General features: G+C 38.7%; 1 protein-coding gene across 1 annotated transcript in view; it reads right to left on the bottom strand.

Annotated features, from left to right (window-relative positions):
* Positions 1 to 23,085, bottom strand: part of LOC122639268 (multiprotein-bridging factor 1a-like) — a 36,686-nt gene extending 13,601 nt beyond the window's left edge. Inside the window, exons 1-2 of the mRNA XM_043832085.1 lie at positions 22,852 to 23,085; positions 20,374 to 20,457 (exon numbers count right to left, since the gene is read on the bottom strand). Of these exons, the coding sequence (XP_043688020.1) occupies positions 20,374 to 20,457; positions 22,852 to 22,993 (226 nt within the window). The 5' untranslated portion in view covers positions 22,994 to 23,085. The remainder of the gene's footprint in view (positions 1 to 20,373; positions 20,458 to 22,851) is intronic.
* Between the last annotated feature and the right edge of the window lie 3,037 nt (positions 23,086 to 26,122).

Below are 26,122 nucleotides of genomic sequence, written 5' to 3'. Positions count from 1 at the left end.
TTCTGGGTATGCCATTTCTATTAGAAACCTTGGCAAGAGAATGTGTAACAGTGTCGCTTGGAATAATTGCCAATTCTGAGACAGTTTCTAAGCATTATCTCACAAGGTGTTTGTCCATGCCATATTTACAGTTACCATGAACATTGATATACATAAAACAAAATTAGAATGATGTATTCATAGGCAAGGCGCATAATGTCTTTTCTGAATATTAATACAAGTGATCTGTGTCTATAGTCGGTCGGTAAAAATAGTCTTCCAATTGGGGTTTGCTGAGGGCTATATCCCTCTAAATTTTCTTTATCAGCAAGGATTTGTGAGGCACCAGTGATTGCTTTGAACAACAACTCAGCCTTATCACAACTAAATGGGGTCGGCCACATGGGTCCTTACCCTCCAATCAGCCCTATTCGAGGTCATACTTGATACAAATCCTTCAGCCTTATCCCAACTAAATGGAGTCGGCCACGTCCTTGCCCTCCAATCAGCCCTATTTGAGGTCATACTTGATACAAGGCCTAAGCTATGCATGTCTTTCCTCACCACTTCTCCTAAGGTAATTTTAGGTTTGCCCCTGGCTCTTTAGTTCCTTCAATCTTATTCAAATCACTACTCCGTACTGGAGCATCAAATGGCATCCGTTGAACATGGTCATGCCACCTCAAACAACTTTCTCGTAGCTTATCATGCATGAAAGCTACTCCCAAATCAGCTCTACTATGATCATTCCTTTAGTTTTGCCACTCATCCATCTCAACATCCTCATCTCCGCTACATGAGTTTATTTACATGATGTTTCTTCACTGCCAACATTCCATACGTCATAATCAGTCGTATGACTGTCCAATAAATTTTTCCTTTAAATTTTAAAGGAATACGCCGATCAACACAACACTCTGAATGCACCTCTCCACTTCATCCATTCTATTTTAATTCTTTGTGAAACATCATCCTCTATCTCACCTTCTTCATTTATCAAGGAGCCAAGACCTAAAATAATCACTTTGCAAGATCTCCCTCTCATCAATATTCACCACCTCATTATCCTTCCTAGTGTAACCAAAGTTACATACCATAAACTCCGTCCTCATTCTGCATATCTTAAAACCTTTTGATTCCAAGGTTGATCTCCATAACTCCAACTTGGTGTTAATCTCTGCTTTGTTTCATCCACCAAAACTATATCATCAATAAAAAGCATACACCAAGGAACCTCATCCTGAATGTCTCTGGTTAATCATCCATGATAAGCACAAACAAATAAGGGCTTAAAGCTGATCTTTCATGTAGCCCAATTGTAGTTGGGAATTCACTACTTCTCCCCCCCCCCCCCCCACAATTCTTACACTTGTCACCGCACCATCATACACATCTTTAATTATGTCCACATATTTACTCGAAACACTTCTCATTTCTAGTACTTGCCAAATTAACTCTCTAGGGACTCTATCATAAGCTTTTTTTAGGTCAATAAAAACCATATGCAAATCCTTCTTGGAATCTCCATATCTTTACATGTCTCCAAAGTAAATAGCTTTTGTCGTGGATCTTCCTGGCATAAAACAAAACTAGTTCTCCGTAATAATAGTTTCTTGTCTCAGGTGGGTTTCAATAACCCTCTCCTATAATTTCATAGTACGAGACATTAATTTTATGCCTCTATAGTTATTGTAGCTCTGAATATCACCTTTATTTTTGTAAATGCTTCTCCTCCATTCAACTGGCATTTTCCTTGTGCTCATAGTCTTATTAAACAGCTTGGCTAGCAAAGATAAACAAAGATTCCTAAGCACTTCCGCACTTCTATTGGGACCTCATCTAGGTCATGTGTCTTGCCTACTTTCATCCTCCTTAAAGCTTCTTCTACTTCAGACTTTTTTCCATATATATCTACGACATGTTGTATCTTAATGGGTAATGTAGTCTTCTGGAACACTATCACTTGAAGTACCTTCATTTAATAAATAGGTTGCAGAAATAACCTTCCCATTTTAGTATTTTACCATCTTCACTTTTAATACATCTAGCATGGTCGAGATCTTTACTCTTCCTTTCCCTCACTTTAGCAAACCTGATAGATAGCTTTTTCCCCTTCCTTTATGCTCAGATTGTAATAAGGATCTTCATACATATTCGCCCTTGCTTTTCCCACTATCTTTTTAGCTTCTTTTTTTGCAAATGTATACCTTTGTACATCCTCTACATCCTTCGTCATGTCTTAAAACTTCTTTCTTAGTCTTAATGGTTGCATGACCCTCATCATCACACCACCAAGTCTCTCTAGAGGAATGACTCGCTTAGGACATCTTTAGTAACCTTCTTAATACAAGTAGTCATCTCACTCCACATCGTATTAATGTCTCCCTCAAAGTTCCACTTTCCTTGTTTGACCACTTCATCAATAAATGATTTCAAAGTATCTCCTTTTAAGCTCCATCATCTTATCCTAGGGCAAATAAGCTCATTTTTCTTATGATTTTATGTAGTGAAGCACATATCCATGACCACTAATTTATGTTGTGTGTTACATAACAATCTATCGGACTTTCTAGTTAGGAAGAAATCTATTTGGCTACTATGATGCCCACTTTTGAGGGTAACTCAATGCTCCTCTCTTTTCAAAGTAAGTGTTTACAATGGATAAATTATAAGCCACAACAAAATCTAAAACTGAGATCCCCTCATTCCTCTCTCCAAACCATACCCTCCATGTACACCTTCATAGCCTTTTAGGATCTTTCCCAACATGCCCATTCAAATTAGACCCCTACAATAAACTTTTCTCCTTGACTAAAACCTTGCACTAATCCATCCATGTGTTCCCAAAATTGTGACTTACTACTTTCATCCAATCCTACTTGAGGTGCGTAAGCGCAAATTATATTGACATCCTCGTTCTCCATCACAAGCTTGATGGATATACTCCCATCTTAAAATCTTTTAACATCCACCACATCATTCTTTAAATCTTTATACTCTACCATGGCCATTACAATCTATGTTAATCCTTCTTCTCCTCGTAACATCTATCAATTCTAGACTCTAACCTATTAAAGATCCAATGTTCCAAGATGCTAATCTAATCCTATGCTTTTGAACTAGTCTTGTATTGAGGTGGGTTGTTTATGGTTTTGATTCTAAAGTTGCAGAAGAGGGGTACCTTCTCCATAACAGTATATGTTCGGGGGTTTTATTTTTTTCATGTATTGTGGCTACAACTTCTCATGCTCTAAACTTTTACTTGGACATTATTTGATTCTCAGTGAAGTGTTAATGCTTAACTTTTACTAAGTTTCTCATTATTAACTCCAAACATAGCACTATGATTTTGATTAATGAAGTTCCACATTTTATATTAAACCGTGTGTGGACTTATGATTCATGTTTAAGATGGACTCCTCAACTCCTTGGGTGTTATGTTTGAACTTCTTCTTCTTCTGAGTAAATAAATCATAGAAGCACTCCTCCCCTTTGAACAAATCCTACTCCAAGTATTAGTTTTGTAAGTAAGACGGCTTCATAAGGAAACTTTGTTTCTTTCTCATGGCATGTTCAAATTATTGCATAATGCTGTAACTACCATTGTGTATGTGAAAATAGAGGTGTAAAATTAGTATTTTAGTGGTACTTTGTATAGGTTCAACATTTTATAATCATGTTACATCCTTCCTTTATTTATTTGAAACAAAATTTATTTCAAATGGATAATGGAAAGGAAATTGAATAGCCATGAAGGTTGATGCAAAGGGTATAAGAGAATCATTATATTGTTGGACTGATGATAAGATAAAATTACAACACAATATTGATGTCGATTGTTCATGCAAAGGGTACAAGTTGAATAGATCTTTCACGAAGGATAGTTGGGCCTGCATCTTGAAAGAATTTAACCAAAGATCCGAGAAGAAAGTAACCATGGTGCAACTTAAGAATAAATGAAACAATTTGAAAGCTTTGTGACAAGCATGGTTGTATTTAAAAAATAAGAATAATGGTTGGGGATGGAACACTGATCTAGGAACCGTTGATCCACCTAGTGATGAACATTGAAATGCATAAGTAATACTACAACTGGCAACATCAAACAGTAATACTGGCTATGTAAAGCTTACCCTCAATATAGTGGCTGTGGGATTAAAGCAGTGCCCGGCCTTTGATATACCGTATGCAGTGGAGAGGAAGGGTATTGGTAAAACCCTCACATAGCAAACCAAATTTTAATTTGCCGGTTTAGAATTCTAAACAATTTTGTAAACTCATTTTATGTCAAAATAAAATTGTCAAAACATCCCCAAGAAAAGTACTTTAAAAATGCCCCTCTGCAAAATGAAGATGAATTATGTGAATTATTTCATGATATTGTTGCTGATGGGGATGGTACGTTTTGCATCATTGAAGAACGACCACCACCAACACCAAAGGAGGGGGGTATTTGCTTCTAATAATGCTGTAAACTTAGATCCCGATGTGACTCAAATAACGATGATGATGAGCCAATTGAAGTGTCAAATACAAAGAAGCAAAAAAAGAAGTCTGTTATGGGGTCATTTAAGAAATCAAAAAGTGGATTAGCTATTGATAGAATGATTTCTCTGGAAGAGCAAATATGGCATGTTAGAGATGAAAAAAGCATCTCTAAGGAACAATTGTCAACTCAATTGAGAAGGCTTTTCAAATTCAGAATTCTATGAACGAGATTGAGCCTAGTACTATGGACTATGTTGTGGCTACAGACCTGGAATTGTTTTGATGCATGAATCTTCTCGTTTACTATGGCTTCGTAGAGCAATTGAGAGGAAAACAAGAGAGGAATTTGGATCGTCTATTTGATACATGATAGGTAATTTAGCTTATGTGATTGTGTGGTTTCAAATATTTTGTAGTTTTTCTTGTACAACTCATAATGTGTGTAAATGTTTTTCATTTAATATTTTCAAAGTTAGACATACCTGTGTGCGTAGTATAAAAATATTTTGTAGTCACCATCCATAGCAACTGATCATACATAATATTTCATATTACACACGTAAAATTCAACTTTCAAAATTCAAAAGGAAAAAAAAAATCACACATAGTCTAACAAAAACTACAAAATATCTTCAAACTACACATATATAGGTCCAACTTTGAAAATATTAAATGATAAACATTCACATATTATGAGTCTTACAAGAAAAAACTACAAAGTAGAGGATCTAGACCTCTCAATTGCTCTACAAAATCCATGGTAAGTGAGAAGATTCATGCATCAATGAATCTCCGTCTTTTGGTTTCATCCTCAAACAAATCCATAGCCATAACATGGTCCACAGTACCAGGATCAATCTCGTCCATAGAGTTCAAAATTTGATAAGCCATCTCAATTGATTTGACGATTGTTCTTTGGATAGATGTTTTTTCAATCTCAAATAAAGACGCCATATCTACTCTACTTTGCTCTTCCAGAGAAATCATTCTATCAATAGCTAATTCCATATTGGGATTGTCACTACTTTTTGATCTCTTAAATGACCCCATAACACTCTTTTTTTTCTACTTATTTATATTTGACACCTTAATTGACTCATCATCATCATCATTTGAGTCATCGAGATTCAAGTTTACAACACTATTAGAAGCAAATACCCCCCTTTGGTAGTATTGGTGGTAGTTCTTCAATGGTGCAAACCGTACCATCCCCATCAGCAACAACATCGTGAAATAATTCAAATAATTCTTCTTCATTTTGCAAGGGGGCATTCTTAAAGTGTCTTTCCTTAGGGATGTTTCTACAATTTTATTGACATAAAATGAGTATCCAAAATTATTTAGGATTCTAAACAATAAATTAAAATTTGAGTTGCTATGTGAGGGGTTAACCTTTACATAAGAATTCCAATGCTCATCACTAGTTGGATCAACAGTTCCTAGATCAGTGTTCCACCCCCAACCGCTAACCTTATTTTTTAAATACAACCATGCTTGCCAAAAAGCTTTCAAAATGTTCCATTTATTCTAAAGTTGCACCATGCTTACTTTCTCGGATCTTTGGTTAAATTCTTGTAAAATCGTGAAAGATCTATTCAACTTGTACCCTTTGCGTGAACAATCAACACCAATATTGAATAGTAATTTTATCTTTTCATCAATCCAACAATATAACTCTCTTATACCCTTAAATCAACCTTCATAGCTACTTCAACCTGTTTTCCATCATCCATCTAAAATAAATTCTGCTTCAAAATAATAATAAAAAAAAAAGATTTAACATGATTAGAAAATGTTGAACCGATACAAAGGGCCTCTAAAATACCAATTTTGCACCCTCTATTTTCACATATAGTAGCAATTACAACATTATACAATAATTTCAACATACTACGAGAGAAAAACAAAGTTTTCTTTTGAAGTTGTCTTACTCGCACAACTCCTCATACTTGGAGCAGAATCTCTTCAAGGGGGAGGAGTGCTTCTTTGGTTTAGTTACTCAAAAAAAGAAAAAAATTCAGACATATTACCTAAGGAGTTGAGGAGCCCACCTCAAACATGAACCATAAGTCCACACACGGTTTAATAGAAAATGAGGAACTTCATTAATCAAGATCATAGTGTTGTGAGTGGAATTAATCATGAGAAACTTAGTAAAAGTTTAGCATTAACACTTCACATTACTACACTGAGAATCAAATAATGTCTAAATAAAAGTTTTTGAGCATGAGAAGTTGTAGCCACAATACATGAAAAAAATAAAACCCCCAAACATAAAACTGTTATGGCTCAGATACCCATCTTCTAAAACTTCATAACCAAAATTGGAAAAAAAATAAAAAAGTAAAAAAAGCATGAAACCCAAAAACAGAAAACACCCAAATCGTCCACACACGTAGAGAGAGAGAGTTACCCAAATGGTGTGTGAGACGTATATATATATATATATATTGTCACACCCCGGAACCACCCCCTGGGAGGATCCGATGGCTGACCCGAATACCTGAGGCACTCAGACACCTCCAGGATCCAGATGCAGAAAGTACAAGTCACAAGCAACCAAAAGAATAAAATATTTACAAACTTACATAGTCAGAGTGCGCACAAGTCGTACTATTAACAGAAAGTTCCAGTTCTCTAGTCCACTTACTATTCCCTACATTCGGTTACATTCTATATACATTTCCCAAAAGGAAAAGTAACCTACCTAGTAATTACAATGGATTTCCATCCATCAAAAGAATGTAAGGAAAGAACAAAAAGAAAACAGAAAAGTCGGTCTACATTGTTAGTCTCTATTCACCAGATACACTCGGATTGTCCATGTAATAGGGGTCACACCCCTCTCCGTCCATATCAGCATATACATCACCACCACAATCCTCTGGCTCGAAATCACCCTCCCCACTATCGTAATATTCACCTGTAGGATCATCTAAAAGAGAATTTCCACAGGGGTGAGCTCCACTGAGCCCAGCAAGTAAAGATATACCACACACAGAGAATTATGAATTCTAAATGCATGGGTTCAATTTTAAACTTAATTTTCACCTAACAAACAATGCCTAAGGTCACTAGGTCAATGCCACACCAACAACTCGGGTAACGATCTTAGTTCTTTCCCATTTCCCTGAGACGTACCTCAATTATTATATGGAACCCATACCGGTCGTTGGTATTACATACCTCCCCGTGTGTAGACCCCGATAATCATAGCCTGGAGCCCACCCCGACATGTACTCCTCGGGACAAGGGGCTATGAGCACCCAACACCTGGACACCTGTTGGTAAGGGTTGTAGCATTAAGGAATGACATCCCTAGCCATATACATCTAAATGACATAGTACGAGGTGTACAGTGCTCCCGCATCCCATACTACGGCACACCATACCACTCGTTTCCAAGCCTACTACGGCGTCTATTTTAACACAAGCATTCACATAGCATATCATTTACCCTCGCATTGTTCACGTTTATAAGTCATAAACAACGAAACCAATAAATATCATATAAAACAGGAATTAAATATGCAAATGATTACTGGCAGTTATATCTAAAAATGGAATTAAACATTCTTAAAGCAATCAAAGCCTACCCCCACTTACTTTGTTATCCTTGCGACTAAGAAGTCGGGTTATGCCTCGTATCAGTTGTCGGTATGATTTGACGAGTGAAAGGTAGAGTCCTACGAATGTTTAATCACACACAGTGTTAGAAAGCGTCAAAACTTGTGCGGAGTCCTAGGGTTACCTTGTGGTAAGGTCTAGGACGTGTTTACGAATGAAAGAACATCTCAGGTTGATGAGGCAGTCAACCGAGACATCAACCTGAGACAATATTTGGTGTAAAGGCTGAGACAGCATTCTCTGGTTGATGATCCAGTCAACCAGAGATGGCAGTAACTAAAAAAATGAGACAGCATTCTCTGGTTGATGTCCCAGTCGCCCAGGACATCAACCATAGATGTAACAGCAGCCAGAATCGCAGATATACATGATTTTGATGGGGTTTTGGCCGGATTTCCATCAAATTGTTCGGGGATTATTGCTCACACAATCAATTCTATGGGTTGGACCCATTTTAAGATTCGATTACCTGAGAAATTTGGAAAATTCTAGGGTGGGCACAGCCATGGATGGGGTTCTTGCTTTAGATTAGCATAACAACCATTTTTCTCCTCTCCTTTGTTTTTCTTTTCATCGTTATCGGTTAGAATAGTGTAGACGGATTAATTAGATAAGTTTTTAATTTTTTTATTAATCCTAACATGAGTTCGTTTTGACTTTAGATAGAATTTAGTTATTTAATATCTTAGTATCTCAAATAAACCGACTTTAATACTAATTGCAAAGTTTGTCATTTAGTGGTGGGTTTTATTTGTTTATGCTTTAAGCCGACCCAGCACAGGTATTTAGATTTTGTGGGCCCTATGGGTCCAAAAATATTGGGGAAACATTCCAACCCATTATTTAGGACGCGGCGGCGAGATCCCCGACCCAAAACACTGGGTCCCGCGCCTCTAGGAGCAAAATTCGTGGTGGCAGAAATCCCTGGTCGATGCAGCAATCGACCAGTACATCAACCTGTGTTTGTTGTCTTCGCTATCTTCCTGTCGGAACACCCAAAAGTCGATGCATTTCATATGCGAACCCACACGGCCATATTTATAATACTAAAAACACCTAATATACGATTAGGATCTCTTACCACGAGTTGTACATCTGTGTGTGGATCCCACAACCGCACGGGGGAGGTATCCGTCGTTTTATCAGCAGATGTCGAATTGACGCAAGGATTCCATCTTCCTCTTCTACCCGCTCGAACACCCAACCGACATTCCATAAAGAACACGGTGCTATGGCCTCGGGTTCCGGACCTACATTTGGATTCGGGTTAGGGTTCGAGTAAAAAACATGCCAAGCTGTAACATCCCCCCCCACCTTACAGAAATTTCGCGCGAAATTGACGTATCTTGTAAGTTGAAAAGGTGTGGATACTTTTCCCGCATCTCCTCTTCACGTTCCCAAGATGCTTCTTCAACTGCGTGGTTTCTCCATCGCACCTTTACATAAGTGACAGTACGGTTGCAGAGCTTGTGTTCTTTACGCCACAATATTTCCTCGGGCTCACTTTGTATAGGCTTTCAATTTAATGTTTCTATTTAGCGGCCGTGGTTATTGGCAAGAACTTATTGAATCCATCGTTTGGGCTCATATCAAATTAAAAGTAGCTCCTGCTACTTAGCCTAGAGCCTTGAGCATTGTACAAAGACATGCTGTAGGAGTCGCTCATTACCTTCTGGGTGGAATTGCCACAACATGGGTGTTCTCTTAGCAAGAATTATTGCAGAAGGATAATGGCTAAGAGGATTTGAAAGGAACTTGAGTTTCAAGTTGGACAGAAGGTATTTCTTCGGGTTTCTCCAATGAAAGGGATCATGTGTTTCAGTAAAAAAGGAAAGCTAAGCCCTAGGTACATTGGACCCTATGAGACTCTCAAGAGAATCGGAGTGGTAACGTACCGACTGGCATTACCACCCTCGTTGGAAGGCGTTCATAACGTATTCCACATATCCATGTTGAAAAAGTATATACCAAACCCAGCACATATTTTAACTGCTAAACCGGTACAACTCGAAGCGGATATGTCCTACGAGGAATAGTCCGAGGAAATATTGTGGCGTAAAGAACACAAGCTCCGCAACCGTACTGTCACTTATGTCAAGGTGCGATGGAGAAACCTCGCAGTTAAAGAAGCATCTTGGGAACGTGAAGAGGAGGTGTGGGAAAGGTATCCACACCTTTTCAACTTACAAGGTACGTCAATTTTGAGGGTGAAATTTCTATAAGGTGGAGGGGATGTTACAGTTTGGCATATTTTCGACCCGAACCCTAACCCGAATCCGAATGTAAGTCCGGAACCCGAGGTCATAGCTCCGTGTTCGTTATGGAATGTCGGTTGGTGTTCGAGTGGGTAGAAGAGGAAGATGGAATCCTTGCGTCAATTCAACATCTGCTGATAAAACAGCGGATACCTCCCCCGTGCAGTTGTGGAATCCACACACGGATGTACAACTCCTGATAAGAGATCCTAACCGCATATTAGGTGTTTTTAGTATTATAAATATGTCCGTGTGGGTTCGCATACGAAATGCATAGGTGTTCCGACACGAAGATAGCGAAGACAGCAAACACAAGTTGATGTACCGGTCGATTACTGCATCGACCCGAGATTTCTGCCACCACGAATTTTGCTCCTAGAGACGCAGGACCCAGTGTTTTGGGTTGGGGATCTCGCTGCCGTGTCCCAAATAATGGGTTGGAATGTTTCCCCAACATTTTTGGACCCATGGGGCCCACAAAATCTAAATACTTGTGCTGGGGGTCGGCTTAAAGCATAAACAAATAAAACCCACCACTAAATGACAAACTTTGCAATTAATATTAAAGTCGGTTTATTTGAGATACTAAGAAATTAAATAACTGAATTCTATCTAAACTCAAAACCGACTCATGTTAGGATTAATAAAAAAAATTAAAAACTTACCTAATTCATCCGTCTACACTATTCTAACCAATTGAAAAGAAAACAAAGGAGACGAGAAAAAAAAAAAAAAAAAGAAGAAAGAAGGAAAGCTGAAGGAGGGGCTGTTGGTGCAATCGATCCCTGCTCTAAGGTAAAACTCATCTCCCTCATCATCCAACATCACCCTAAACCCCCCTCTCTTGCCTAATCTTTCCCTAAACTTATGGGCTCTTTTAATTTCTTTTCTTGAGATGGAATTGAGTAAAACCATCTCTTGATTCCAACTTCAAAGTAAGTCTTGACCTTAGCTTTAGGTTAGCCTTTTCAATATCGAACTCACACCTACTACTGGAATTCAAACAAGGGGATCTTGTTTCAGCCATAAATGGTTGTTATGCTAATCTAAAGCAAGAACCCCATCCATGGCTGTACCCACCCTAGAATTTCCCAAATTTCTCAGGTAATCAAATCTTAAAATGGGTCCAGCCCATAAAAATGATCGTGTGAGCAATAATCCCCGAACAATTTGATGAAAATCTGGCCAAAACCCCATCAAAACCATGTATATCTGCGATTCTGGGCTGCTGTTACATCTATGGTTGATGTCCTGGTCGACTGGGACATCAACCAGAGAATGCTGTCTCAGTCTTTTAGTTACTGCCATCTCTGGTTGATGTCCTGGTTGACTGGATCATCAACCAGAGAATGTTGTCTCAGCCTTTACACCAAATACTGTCTCAGGTTGATGTCCCGGTTGACTGCCTCATCAACCTAAGATGCTGTTTCATTCGTAAACACATCCTAGACCTTACCTAACCTTACCACAAGGTAACCCTAGGACTCCACACAAGTTTTGACGCTTTTTAACACTGTGTGTGATTAAACATTCGTAGGACTCTACCTTTCGCTCGTCAAATCGTACCGACAACTGATACGAGGCATAACCCAACTTCTTAGTCACAAGGATAACAAAGTAAATAGGGGTAGGCTTTGATTGCTTTAAGAATGTTTAATTCCATTTTTAGATATAACTGCCAGTAATCATTTGCATATTTAATTCCTGTTTTATATGATATTTATTGGTTTCGTTGTTTATAACTTATGAACATGAACAATGCGATGTGAAATGATATGCTATGTGAATGCTTGTGTTAGAATAGATGTCATAGTCGGCTTCGAAACAAGTTTTATGGTGTCTCGTAGTATAGGATGCGGGAGCATTGTACACCTCGTATTAGAACTGATATTGCCTATGTCATGGGCATCGTCAGTCGCTTCCTTCATGATCCCAGGACATCTCACCTAGAGGAAGTGAATTGTATACTGAAGTATTTAAAGATTGCCCCTGGGAAGGCACTCCTCTTCTACAATAATGGGAACCTTCAATTGGAAATATTTATTGATGATGATTGGGCCGTATCCATTGATGAAAGGCGATCCACCTCTGGTTATTGTTCCTTCCTTGGCGGAAATTTTGTCACATGGCGTAGCAACAAATAGTCAATCGTCTCTCGCTCCAGTGCAGAAGCCAAATTCCGTGCCATGGCACAAGGAATTTGTGAACTTAAGTGGCTTAAGGGAATTTTGAGTGATTTGGGAATCGTTGTTGAAAATCATATGCGCCTTTACTGTGACAAGGCTGCCATCAGTATCGCGAAAAATCTTGTCCAGCATGATTGCACCAAACACGTGGAGATCGATAGACACTTCATCAAAGAAAAGCTTGAAGGAGTAATCTGCATTCCTTTTGTTAGTTCTGATAATCAGTTAGCTGATGTATTCACCAAGGGCCTAAATTGTAAGGTGTTCCACCCATTGGTCTCCAAGTTGGGCATGTTTGATATATTTACACCAACTTGAGGGAGAGTGTTGAGAACCGTGGGATTGGAATATCGTCTCTTTGTCTTTAGGGATTTATTATTTTTTCCTGTTTATTATTTTGCCCTTGGAGTGTAATTCTCACTATAAATAAAGTGGACCTCTATCTTTAACAAGAAGTCGCATCATTCTCATTCTCTGATTTTTAACTTATATTTCAATTCCTAAACTATAACTTGTGGGCAAGTATTATGTTGTAGACTCTTAATATGCAAGTCAAATTGGATATTTCACACCATTTAGAGGTGAGAGGTACCATCTACAAGATTACAGAAGGGGAAGAACTCCAAAAACAACTAATTAGTTGTTCAACCACAGACATTCATCTTTAAGGAATGTCATTAAACGTACATTTGGTGTGTTGAAGAACAAATTCCAACTTTTAAGAAAAAAATGAATGGATACATTCTAAAGGACCAAAGCTACACTGTGCTTGCTTATTGTGGCCTTCATAACTTCATCAGTGATAAACAAATTGCAAATGAAGATTTTGCAAGACTAGGGGATGAAGACGCACCTATAGATCCTAATTTATTAAACCCCCTTCATCAAGATTATAGTGGGTCTACATCAAATGGTAGTCAAAAGGATCGGGCAAGAGATATGAATGAAACTTGGAAACGAAATGAGTTGGGTAGATATCATAGGATATAGGAGCTTTCATGATTTGACGTAATTTTTATTTTAAACAATCACTTATGTTGTTGGACTTATGTTTTATGTTGAAACTTTTTTATATCTAGAAACTAATTGTTGATATTTACAATTAGATAATGTTTTTGATTGCCTAGTTTGTCACGATTCTTCTAAAGTTAAACAATGTGTTTGATTGAATTAATCGTTATATGGAAATTAGAAAAAATACGGCTTCTAATCTGATTATCATTACCTTATATCTAGAAACTACTTGTTGATATTCACAATTAAATGATGTTTTTGTTTGCCTAGTTTGTCACGATTCTTCTAGAGTTAAACAATGTGTTTGATTGAATTAATCGTTATATGGAAATTAGGAAAAATACGACTTCTAATGTGATTAGCATTACCGCTACTAAATGCGAGTTATGCGGTATTTGTTGTTGAACATTCACAACTAAATCAGGCAAAAATATTGGACGAAATTATTTCAAATGTCCAAGGGGTTGTTCCTTTTTTATGTGGGTTGACCAGCTACGATCATAGTACAAGATCTCAAAAATATCTCGGTTTCGTGAAGTCTCGAGACGAGACGGTAATAAATATAGGATTTGTGAAAGATCATGGTCAAGATCTCTATATCTCGATCTCGGTTCGACTCGGGACCAAACCGAGCTACAAGAAGGCACCACCTTGGCTCGATTATGTAGCTGTGGAAAAGGTCGATGCAAGATAAGAACACGAAAACAGCTAAAAACTATGGACGACAATTCTAGTGTTGTCGACAATCAACAGGATTATAACTACCAACTTGAGTTTCATTATTTCCAATTGTAACAAATAGTGTAGGGATTTCGCTTTGGGTTTTAAGTTTTATCAATAGTGTAATTGGTATGCAGGGTGAGGATCATGGGTGTGGGATGTTCCAATGGGTAGAAGAGGGAAGACCTTTGATGCAGCACCAAGTAGGAAGAAGAAGAAGAAGAAGAACTCTTGAACTTAGGGCTTAATTAGGGAGTCATAGCTTAGGTTTACAATCTAGACATTTTCATTCCATACTTAGTTTATTTTTCTGTTTTTAATTAAAAACAGAAAAATAAACTAAGTATCTTTTAACTTTTAAGTTAGTAGGGTCAATTAGGACATTTTACTGTTTTAAGTTATTAGTTGTTAATTTTAATTCCTTCCCTTCCACGACTTATCAAGGAAGAGGTTAGATTGTAATAGGATTGGGCTGTTAGCCTATTTTATAAATAGTGAAAACGTGGGAGGCTCCTTCACCATTCAAACTTTAAAAAATCGATCTCTTTGCTGCTGCTGTTTCTCTCTCTTGAGACTTGTCTTATGAGTCATATCAAGACCCCCCTTGTGAGTCATATCAAGGTTGAAGGGCTGGTGGATCTCCAATGACTCCTGCATCTTGTAGATCGGGAGGTTCATCTTCAAAGCTGTCTTCAAGGTTGCTGCCATTGAAGATCTCCATAAAGCAGTAAGTTATTTACTGTTTCAGTATTCCCTTCTTCTTCTTAATCCTCCAACCCAAGCCCCACCTGCCCTAATCGATCCACATTGTCTCCTCCATTAAAAACCCATTGACCTCCATAAACCCTAGTGCTCTAAATTCTGTCCAGCCTTATCCCTCCACTCAAATCCATTAAAATTTCAACCACAGTCACCTCTCATCTCCTCTTCCACTCAACCTAGTCTGCTGCCCCATCCTAGATTCCTAGCACCCTAAACCCTAACTGACATTGTCTCTGTGAAACTCTAAAACCTGTCCAGCATTATTTAACCATCCAAATCCACTCAAACTTCAACCATAGGTCCATTACAGCCTCTCCTCTACTCGACCAAGCTTGCAGCCCAACCTAACACTCAAAACCCTAATTACCCCTCATCTCTGTAAAACCTAAAATCGACCTAAATTCTGTTCAGACCTAATCTGCCATCAAAACCCCCCCATAATTGGATCGAATATCCCCCTCCCAGTTTAGGAAACTCAACCTCAAGCCCAACACCAAAACACCACTCTAAACCCTAGTTTCAACCTAAGTTCTAAAACCCGAAACCCGAACCCTAGAAATTCCAGAATTTCAAACCTCTTCAGAATTTGACCTAACCTCCATCATTGGACTTCTAAACGCCTGCCCTCTTTTATTGTTTATCACATTCAATCATTCCCCGTTACCTAACCCTAGTTTTGAGTCAACTCAGCCTACTTTGCCCCAATCGACTGGCTATTTCAGAACCATTGTTTACCTGGCCTCTAATAGGACTGCCTCCTATTTAGAGCTACATTAACCTTACTCTTCTACCCAGCATAGTGCACCTTCATCTGAAGATTGTCTGAAAACCTCGACATCTTCAGCTAATTCGTCTTCAAGAGAATTTACCAAAGGATATTTAAAAGGCTAATAGAATCATGCAAGGATGTTGTGAGCAAACTTGAATTGGGTGAAGGTGGAGATTAATACCATCACATGATGACATGAAGCCACCTACAATATGTAGTAATTTTAACAATAATTTAATACTAATGTCTATAATTTTGAAATAATCGATTTGGTTATATTGACATTTCCATAAGTATTTTAGGAGAATGGGTATTGTAATGAAATTTATGTAATTTTTTGTTGAACAATAAGATAATAATGACACTTATATAATTTTGTGGTTAAATAGATGTTTTTATGCAATAGTGGACTTATTTGGATTACATATGGAGGTTAATGGCATTTATATGAATATTGGAAATAGCTTTATGAAACCGTTCCGGAACAACATTACCAAACGCCATTGATGTTGTTTTTCTGTTATGAAACGTGTTCTAGAACAGGATTACCAAACGCTCAATTGGAGTAATGTAATCCTAGATTGGTAGGAATCCAACTAGGAGTTACTACATCATGATCTGATATGAACTGGTTGTCCAATTGGGGCAAAATATGATTTTATGTCAAAATTAGGGTTAGGGTTTGAGGTGTTGGTTAGGCTAGGTAGGTGTAGGGAAGTCTATCAATGAAGGTCCTGAGATGTTTTGATGGATGGAAGCATAGTTGTCAAGGCATCGCCTAGGCGGCACCTTGGCCGCCTAGGTGGGCGCCTTGGATGCCTTGTTGGCCTGGTTAGTTTCGCCTTGAATTTTGTCCCTCCCACCACCTTGGGTCACCTAACCGCCGTGATAACCATGGATGGAAGCATGTAAACTTGAATAGGCAGCCAATTAGGGTTAGGGTTTCGAGTTTTGGAAAAATGGAAACGATGGATTTCTAGGGCTTGGCTGGACAGAAGTTAACCAAACTTTAATGGTTTTCTTAAGGAGAGTATGATGGATAATTTGTCACATTTGTAGACTATTCTGACGGTTGGTTTGGGCTGGGCAGAAATTAGGGTTTTGGGTTTCGATTTGAGATGGGGGGGGGGGGGAATTAGGGTTTCAGTGGTTGGAATGGACAGCAATGGAAATCAAGTTCTCCTTATGGGCAAGGGGTGTTGTGGTTGAAGTTTGATGAATTTCTGATGGTTGGTTATGTCTGGACAGAATTATGGTTGTTGGAAAATTGAAACTAAAAAAAGGGGGAAAGTTAGGGTTGGGGATGTAAAGGATTAGAAGAAGTATGGGGATGGGAAATGTTTCAAACTTACTATTGTGCAGGGAATCCTTGGCAGCAGCTTGTTTGAATTCAAAAGTTGAATCTTGGACAGAAACTTGAAAGTAGAACTTGAGAGGAACCACTCGGGCTTCACACCACAGAGTGTCAATTGGATCAAACACCAATCCCACCAACAAAAAAACCAGGCTTCACACTGCAAGGTGTCAATTGGATCAAACACCAATCCCACCAGCCTTGATCACACACAAAGCAGATCTTCAATAGAAGAAAGGTTGCAACAGCTTGCAAGAGCAGATTTTATAAAACAGTGAGGTAAAGAGGAGCCCCACGGTTGTCCTTTATAAAAATATTGGCCAGAGGCCCAAATTCCTATGTAGCCTAGGAATAGGAAATCCCAAATCCTTGGCCGAGTCTAAATACAAAACACTCCCTCTCTAAAACTCGTGTAGAGGTGTGGACCCTAAAATATAACTTAACTTAAGAAGATTCTATCCTAAAAGAATATTCTAAAATCACTTAAATTGGACCAGGGGTTCAACCGCTTCAATTTAAAAAACACAAAACACATACAGAGAAAACAGTGTCCATGTTTCTTGAAAGCACATCCTAGTATCACTCTGTTGTATCTGCCAATGCTTTACTACTCAACTCATTAAATAGATAAAACCAAACTGAAACAAAATATTGTATGCCTGCTTTTCCTTTGAATCTATATTCTCAGGCATGTAGCTAAAGTTCATACAAGACTAATGGTTAGACAAATGATTTAACTTTGGCTTCTGTGTAAGTCCATAGGAGCAGGTTCTAGTTCAATCCAGTGCATCAGTATCTGCAGGAAGGCTGATATAATCCCAACTTAAATATGCCAAGGAGATAAAATACATCATATGGAAGTTATTTATGGCATATGATAACAACATTTGAGGAAGGTCAATGCACTACGAAGAATGATACCCAAAAAAATTGAAAACCTAATGACTGATAGCACAATCACTAAGAAATGCAAGTTCATAAATAGCAGATGTGAACATTCTTTCTTAATGGTAATGATTAGTACCCAAAGAAAGAAATAGAAAAGCAGCAGTAACAAAATATCTAAACATTACCAGACTGCTAATATAAATAGAAAAAAGAAAAAGTACATGACAGGAGAACATAACATCAGCTACAAATCAAGACGCATGTTCCTCATACCAACCCCTTCCCCCCCCCCCCCCCAAAAAAAAATGCTCCAAAGTGACATCAAATGAGAAGACCTACTCATGGGATGAAATGCCAAGTACGCTAAAGGAAGCACAGAATGAGGCAAGCAGCAAATATTGTCTCAGCCATCATCCGATGATGCCTTATTTAAACCTAGCTTTCACAATGCAAAGACACTTTAAGAAATCATAGGATATACATCATAACTCCTAATCCCCTGTGCATTTTATTTCAAGTACCAAGACATTTCATAATATCTATTCGTTTACCATTTTATGTGACATGCAAAACAAGTCAGACAGCAGCATCCAGCTACATAAGTAGGCAATCTAAAATTCTGACCGAAGCTAAATAAGCTACTCCTTTGTGATGCAGGTCCAAGCATGAGAAAGAAGAAGAAGCCTTAACTAGGCTATTTCGTTGGAGCCTCTTTCTGTTTTCTATACTTAGTTTTTTTTAGAGCTCTTATATTAAACCAGTCCAACCACTGGTCCAATTTAAGTGACTCATTCTTATTGGTTGTTTTTTTGTTTTATTTTTATTGGCTCTTAGAGCATCTTTTGTATTTCTTTTAAGACTTTGTTTGTAGTCATATTGTGACTAGGATTAGGACTAGGACTCAGATCTGGGATTCCTAATCCAGATCTGACTATTTTGTAAGGCCTTTTTTGGCCCCTCTTATTACTATAAATACACCAATTGTGGGCAGGCTCCCCCACTACTTTTCTGCATAAAAAAATCCTTGTTTTCAATCTGAGATTGCTGCCTGCGTGCTGCTGCCTCTGCTCCTCTGCGAGCTTGCATCCTTGTGGACTCAAGGTGGTGAAGGGTGGGTGGACTCCTGCAACTCCTTGCACTGTGAAGGTCAGGAGGCTCTATCAATCTTCAAGCTGCTGCCTTATCTCTGCATTACAGTAAGTTAACCTGTTGCACTTTGTTTTCTCCTATATAAACCTTATCTATACCCCTTTTCCCATCAACATTCGACCTCCATTAAACCTGCAACTTAATTCTGCCCCCTACAGCAGAATTTGAAAACCTATCCAAACCCTAACCTCTTTACATCATTAGGATCCCCTAAACCTGCATATTAAAACCCTATAAGCCCCTTTCCTAAAATCTGCCCCTAAACCCTAGATCTCACAAACAGTCCATTTTCATAAGGCATCCTACCCGAAACCCTAGATTTCCAATCTCATCCAAATTTGATCCAACTTATACCATTAGACTTCTAGAAACCTGCACTTCAACACCAAATAAACCGTAGTTCGAAACCCTAACCCTAACTCTAGTTTTTGGCCTAATTACCTAAATCTGTCCATTCGGCCAGCCCTATTACATAACTCTGTTTCCCCTGGTTCCTAGTGGGCTTTGTCCTACCTAGGCTACATTACTTTGACTTGTGATCAACCCAAAGGACTGATCCATATACAGACAAATACTACTACAGAGAAATTCAGACAGAGAGAGAGGTCCACATGATAACAATATGGAAAGCCAATCCAAAACAAAGGATTGCCGAATTCAAGGCACAAGAGCCCAACATACACAAACAGGTTGAGATGTTCCACTGTATGTCATAGATTAGATTTGTCCTTTCCAACAAACATTCCAACCAATCCGACATCAATCACTAAACAATGTCATTTTAGGGTTTCCTGGCAACCCTTTGACTGCAGGATCATATAATAGCCCTGAGATTCCCAACCATGACACAGGTGTGTGAACTTCGTATGAAGTCATACTTCAACTGTTGAATGCACAACTGGTTCTTACCATTTAGGTGGGGAGTGGAATTCATATATTCTAGGACTCGCTGGTTAAATCACATTAGTACATAGTCTCAATTAGATATGGCCATCTACCCTTAGTAAGGCAAATGCTAAACAAACATGAGTATATGAAGTTCATGAACCATTAAAGAGAAAAGAGATGTGAAACTACATTTATGACTACATCACTAGCAGATAGCAGCTATTGATACAACTGAAACAAATCAAACGTCATGCCTATGTGGATCCAGAGAAAGAACAAGTTGAAAATACTCACGAGCAAGATTTTCCGTTTCATCATCAAGCTTCCTTGTGTTCAAAGAAGTACTGCTAGAGGCAGCTTTGTTTGTCCCCGCAGTAGCTATAAAAGATAAAAGAGGGAATTTCAACAAAGAGTGAGAATCGGAATTCTGATATAGATGCGATGCCGCACATTAAAAAATTAGTAAATTTGAAAGGACGCACATTAAAAAAATTAGAAAATACAATTGAAAGGCCACACATTGAAAAATTAGTAAATACAGTTGAAAAGTAATGTAGTTCAAGGAAGAAGACTGTTCGCGTGGATCTGTTTACATGAAGCAGTGGTACGGGGTTCTAGTGCCTAGTTCGAGCCAGCCTTTGGGCCAGCATATGGACAGCTCACATGTTTCAGTTTTGGGCCATCAGGACAGCTGGCATGAATGAGACATGCTGCCAATATTCTTTAGGGTCTTATATATTTAGTTTCTATTTTCAATACTTGCTATCTTAATATTGCTGTCTAGTTAATAGCTAAATTTATATGAGTTTCCATTTTGATGTTAGTTACTTTTTCAGTTAACTTGACAGACAAGCATTCTCGCCTCACTATTGGCAGTTGCTAATTTTGTAATGTTGAATTGAAGATTATAAATAAAGATGATGCACCTCCATTGCCCATGTAGGTGAAGCCTTTCCCTAGGCCAGTGGTGGTGAAGCCCTGGTCATATCCCTACTTCCTTTCTTCTTCTCTATTTCTCTCAATTCTGTCCAGCAGTATTTCTACAACTAACCTTCACTGTTGTGGGCTTTATTCAGGTAATATCAAGTACATCTTTAATGTCTAAATAATCCACTAAATCTGTACTTTAAGTTCTGATATTTTATAGTATTGGTTAGTGTCCATAATAGGCTATTTGACAGCATCATATCCTGATCTTCAGTCTTTGTTTTTTTTTAAATCTAACCATCGGATTGAATTGAGTTTTGAGTATGTTGTTTTGTCCCTTTTCTGCTCCCTTCGATCCATGCCGGAAGTCCATCAGACTGCTGGATTGAGCGTAGTGTTAAATCTCCCTATTTACTAATTTTTGTTTTCCATACTCTATAATTTCTGTTCATCGTTGTTTCTCCCAATTCCACCATTGGATGAACCTAAAATTTTAAGCATGCATCCAGCCCCATCTATCGCCCTGATTTAGGAGTTATTGATTCTTCTATTTTCTGTTCACAAATTCTGTTGTGTATTGGTCACTGCGATTCTGATCTTTTCTTAGGTCTGTTAGTGTTGACTCGTTTCGGCCTCTACCGTAACTTCATCAGAAAGCACCAAACAACTATCGAAGTCCTAACACATAGATTGAGAAAGAGAAAGGAAAAGAAGTATGAATGATCTCAATGCACAGAAGGGATGTCTTAAAACATCATCTGTGTGAGCATCAATTATGCCACATAGGCACCACATGCTTTAAAGGATAGCGTGAATATATATCAAGTTTTAAACCTTATCAACACAAGCGTCGCCTAGCAATTAAATTCAAATCAAGCTTCGGAAACTGTCACCATCCTCAAGTCAAATGGGGATGAAGTTATATTCAATTCTGCACTGGCCTGACCGATATATCCTAAAATTATACTTGGGAACCTCGGTACTCTTACTTAGGGGATAAAAAAAATCCCAGAAACTCTTCCCCGGACAATGTGGTGTGTATTAAATTTGAAATTCAAAACTTAAAAAGGAATCCAATTACAAATAAAAAAAAGAATTTGTTATAATTCTCCTTCAATGTGGCCATTGTTTCCAAGGCACTCTGCTTGTACCTAGCACTACTTCACTAAGGCACGCACCTTTGTGTACCTTAATACCCCTTGTAGCTCAGACGCTCTTTTTTCTGGTCCATCAAAGAGAGCTGACTATGTAACTCTGCAAGTTGGTTAGCCTATAAGCTAAGGTGGTTATCTTGCAGACTGGTTATATGCGATACATATTTTCGTTCACCGAACGGTGCAAAGCCTCAGCGACCAAGGCCTATTTTGCCAAGCAACAATTGATTATTGGATCCACTCTCCAGAAGCAGAAATTTTGTTGGCTGGTTCAGATCGGAAGCAAAACCTAGAAAAATGAACTTTGACGAAAACCGATTATACATTTCCTAACCGATATATGAACAAAAATTTGAAACCTAATACAATCTAGCGCAGTAGAACATTCTTAATTATTCAAATCTAAAGTTTTTTCTTCTTTTTTTAATAGGTAATATTCAAATCTAAAGTTGTTCTCCACAAATCAATAAAAGGCAAATATATTACAAGATGGAAGGAAAAAATCCATGCGTACTAAATAGAAACCAGCAACAAAAAACAAGGTAATGTCAAGAACTTCTATAATTTTATCAAAAAAGTCAAGAACTTTTAAAATAAAAAAATAAATTTATAACCGACACAAAAAGAGAGATACAAAGCAATAGTGAGGAAGATGAAACCGCAGATTTCATACAAGGAAGTAAAAACCTACACTTCTTCAAGGTTTCTATATCGGCGCCCATGCGGCGAGCGGCGTTAACAGCCTTCTCGTCCTTCTTAGCAGCCGCGGTAGGAGCCTTCTTTCGGATCACCACGGGTTCCCAGTCCTGCGTCAACGGACCAACTCCAGCCATTTTTCCTCTGCTACTTTGCTTTTCGCTTCAAAAACGACAAATTAGAAACGACTCACTATCTTTCGCAGTTTTTAGGGCTTCTGATTATGATCGGCGGCTAGAGGTGTCCGTCTCTTCGCGTCTGGTCTAATCGAAGCACTTTATAGGATGCGAAGGTTATCTTGTCCTGCAGTTTCCACGAATTTAGAATGTTTTCGTTTCCGTGAAGGGCCCCGTCTATTTGTCACTAAGGACAGTGAAATACTCCACTAATTTTTGTCTTAACGTTTTTTTCGGGAATTAGGAGCTTTATTTATATATTTTGTAGGGGGGGGATCGAACCGGGGAGGGGTATATATTTTGGTTGGGGAGGGGGGGGGGGGATCGAACCGGGGAGGGGTATATATTTTGGTTGGGGGGGGGATCGAACCCGGGAGGGGATAAGGTACCTGCCAGGAGACTCGAACTCGCGACCTCCTGGTGAGCATGGGCATGAAGCGCACCACGGCTTTCTATATTTTAAAAAGGGTAATTTACACATACCACCCCTGAGGTTTGACGAAAGGATAATTTTACCCCCCAGTTTTGAAAAATTCTGCATACCCCCCTGAGGTTTGCAAACAGTAACAAATAAGCCCATTCCGTCAGTTCATGACTACCAATGTTAAAAATAAGAGGTGAACTGACAAAATTACCCTTGCAAAAAGAAAAAAAAAAAAAAACAGCAACTCATCTACCCCAAATCAATTGGGGAAGATGAGTTGCAGGTTTCAAAACCCTTTCAACCCTTAAGGAATTTAGGGTTTCAAATTGGGTTGAAGAGGTCAGGCACAAATCGGATTATATCAACCAGCCTCCTTGGCCCCTAATTGTCTTGTACCGTTCGGATACTAAGATACCCAAGTGAGGATCTCGAATTGATTGCTCTGCACCTCCCAGGTGAGACTGTAATTCTTGGGGTTGGGCTGAGGTTCATGAGGCTTGAAGAGGTCAAACTCATGGTGAATGCCAACAAAGCTTCTTTGAAAGACAGAAACGCTCTGGAGATAATCACACGATAAATGTAAACTTCAATCGATGCGACGGATCAAAAGTAAGCAATCAATTACTTGTTTTGATAAGTTTGATTTTGATTGATATAATACGGGGGATGTTTGGGATATCAGTTTCAAGTCATATGTAATGCAATTGAAAATAAACCCTAAACGTCCATTGCTAACAGATGCAATTTAATAATAGGGTTTCTGGTAGATGTGAAAATGGGGCTATAATCGCTATCTATCAATGGGATAGGCTAAATTACTTCCTCAGTTATGCCAAGAACTTGTTTTTATCTATAATCTACCCTTATCAGTGTCTGAGGAATGAAGTCTTCATCGTCACGGTGAAGAAATGATTCGGACTTACATTCTAGGGATTCCGGTGGAGGGGAAGGCAAGAAACAAGAGCATTATCAAGGACTAGAGAGAGAGAGAGGTGGTTACCGTAGGTCCTTTTGGACTTTTGGGAACTCAGTGTTCTTCCAAAAAAAGGGGGGAAAAAGCACGCCCAGCTATAGAGTCCACAGACTGCGAAACAGAGGCGACTGTTTGAGGCAATGGGAAAGTAGAATAAGACAATTCAGACTAGTGCCATCGCAATATGCATGACCAGGATGATTGAATCCGTTGCGAACTTGCCTGTTGTTGCAATTCAGAAGCTGTGCCCTAAGATCTCAAATTGAAAGGGTTTTGAAACCTATAACTCATCTTCCCCAATCGATTTGGGGAAGATGAGTTGCAGGTTCTTTTTTTTCCTTTTTTACAAGGGTAATTTTGTCAGTTCCCCTCTTATTTTTAACACTGTTAGTCATGAACTAACGGAATGGGCTTATTTGTTACTGTTTGCAAACTTCAAGGGGGTAAGCAGAATTTTTCAAAACTGGGGAGTAAAATTATCCTTTCATCAAACCTCAAGAGTGGTATGTGTAAATTACCCTTTTAAAAAAAAATTCGTTAAAAAAAGGGTAAATATGTATTTTCACAACCTCGACTCCCCCTCCCCTCCCCTTCTGTGAAACTTGAATTGCTTCGCAGTTTCCGCAAATCATCTCGTTTCTGTCAAACTTGATTGCTCCGAACATGAGGAGAGGGGAAAGCTAGTGGCAAACACAAATCACAGGGTTGGATAAGAGAAGGGGGGAATCGTTATCGTCTATGGTTCCCTGATCAGTGCGGTTTCCTAGTGCCTCTCACAAGAGGGGGTGGGACCCACCCGGGGCACCTGATCGAACATTCTGCCCAGGTGGGGTCCACCCTCCTCTTGTGAGAGGCACTAGGAAACCGCACCAGTCAGGGAACTGCATACGATAAAAATTCGAGAAGGGGGTCTTTTCCAAGGACGAGGCACTTAATGTCTTGAAAAACTATATAAAACAAAAGTAGATAACAAACCGGTAATATTATTACAACAACAACAAACTCAATCTTATAAGGGTGTGTGGGTTTAGTCCCACATCAGGTGTGTGAGTGTGGTGTGTGTTGTGTATATCCACCATTCCACGGTCCTAAAAGTCTTAACCTTATGGGATTGGTGTGTGGTTTGTGTGATTACACTTTCATTAAAAAAAAACCCGGTAATATTATTACAATAACAACAAACTCAGTCTTATCCCAACTTAATGGGGTTGGCTACATGGATCCAAACAAGACAAGATACGGGATGATAAATGAGATGAGAAGGTTGTGCTGCGTCAAGAAATCTCCGGTAGGTCCTTCAGGTGCTGCAACCTGTAAAAGGACGTCAGGGACAAGGGAGAACTGGTGTGGTTCTGGCCTAGGACTCTCTGATGCCTAAGTTAGATCTCTCTTAGCAATAGATGAATTACTAGAATTCAAGATGAATAATAGGTTAGAATACCTGAGTATTTATAGTTGAATATGGCGGTGTGGAGAGTCTCTATTGGTGATAAGTATTATTCGTGGAAGAGTCTATCACGTAGTAGGGTGTCTCTTTATGAGACATAGAGTCCTAGTAGGGAAGACGCTCCCTAACAGATAGATATGCATGTTCTTCACATGTTGGACAACGATCCTTGATGTATGAGTCCGGATATGATCACATCTCTTTGGGATAACGTCCTTCTAATGATAAGATGACGTAGACCTTGGC

Source organism: Telopea speciosissima, chromosome 9 (genome assembly GCF_018873765.1).
Source record: "Telopea speciosissima isolate NSW1024214 ecotype Mountain lineage chromosome 9, Tspe_v1, whole genome shotgun sequence".
NCBI lineage: Eukaryota > Viridiplantae > Streptophyta > Magnoliopsida > Proteales > Proteaceae > Telopea > Telopea speciosissima.
This window is presented reverse-complemented; position numbering and strand designations above follow the sequence as displayed.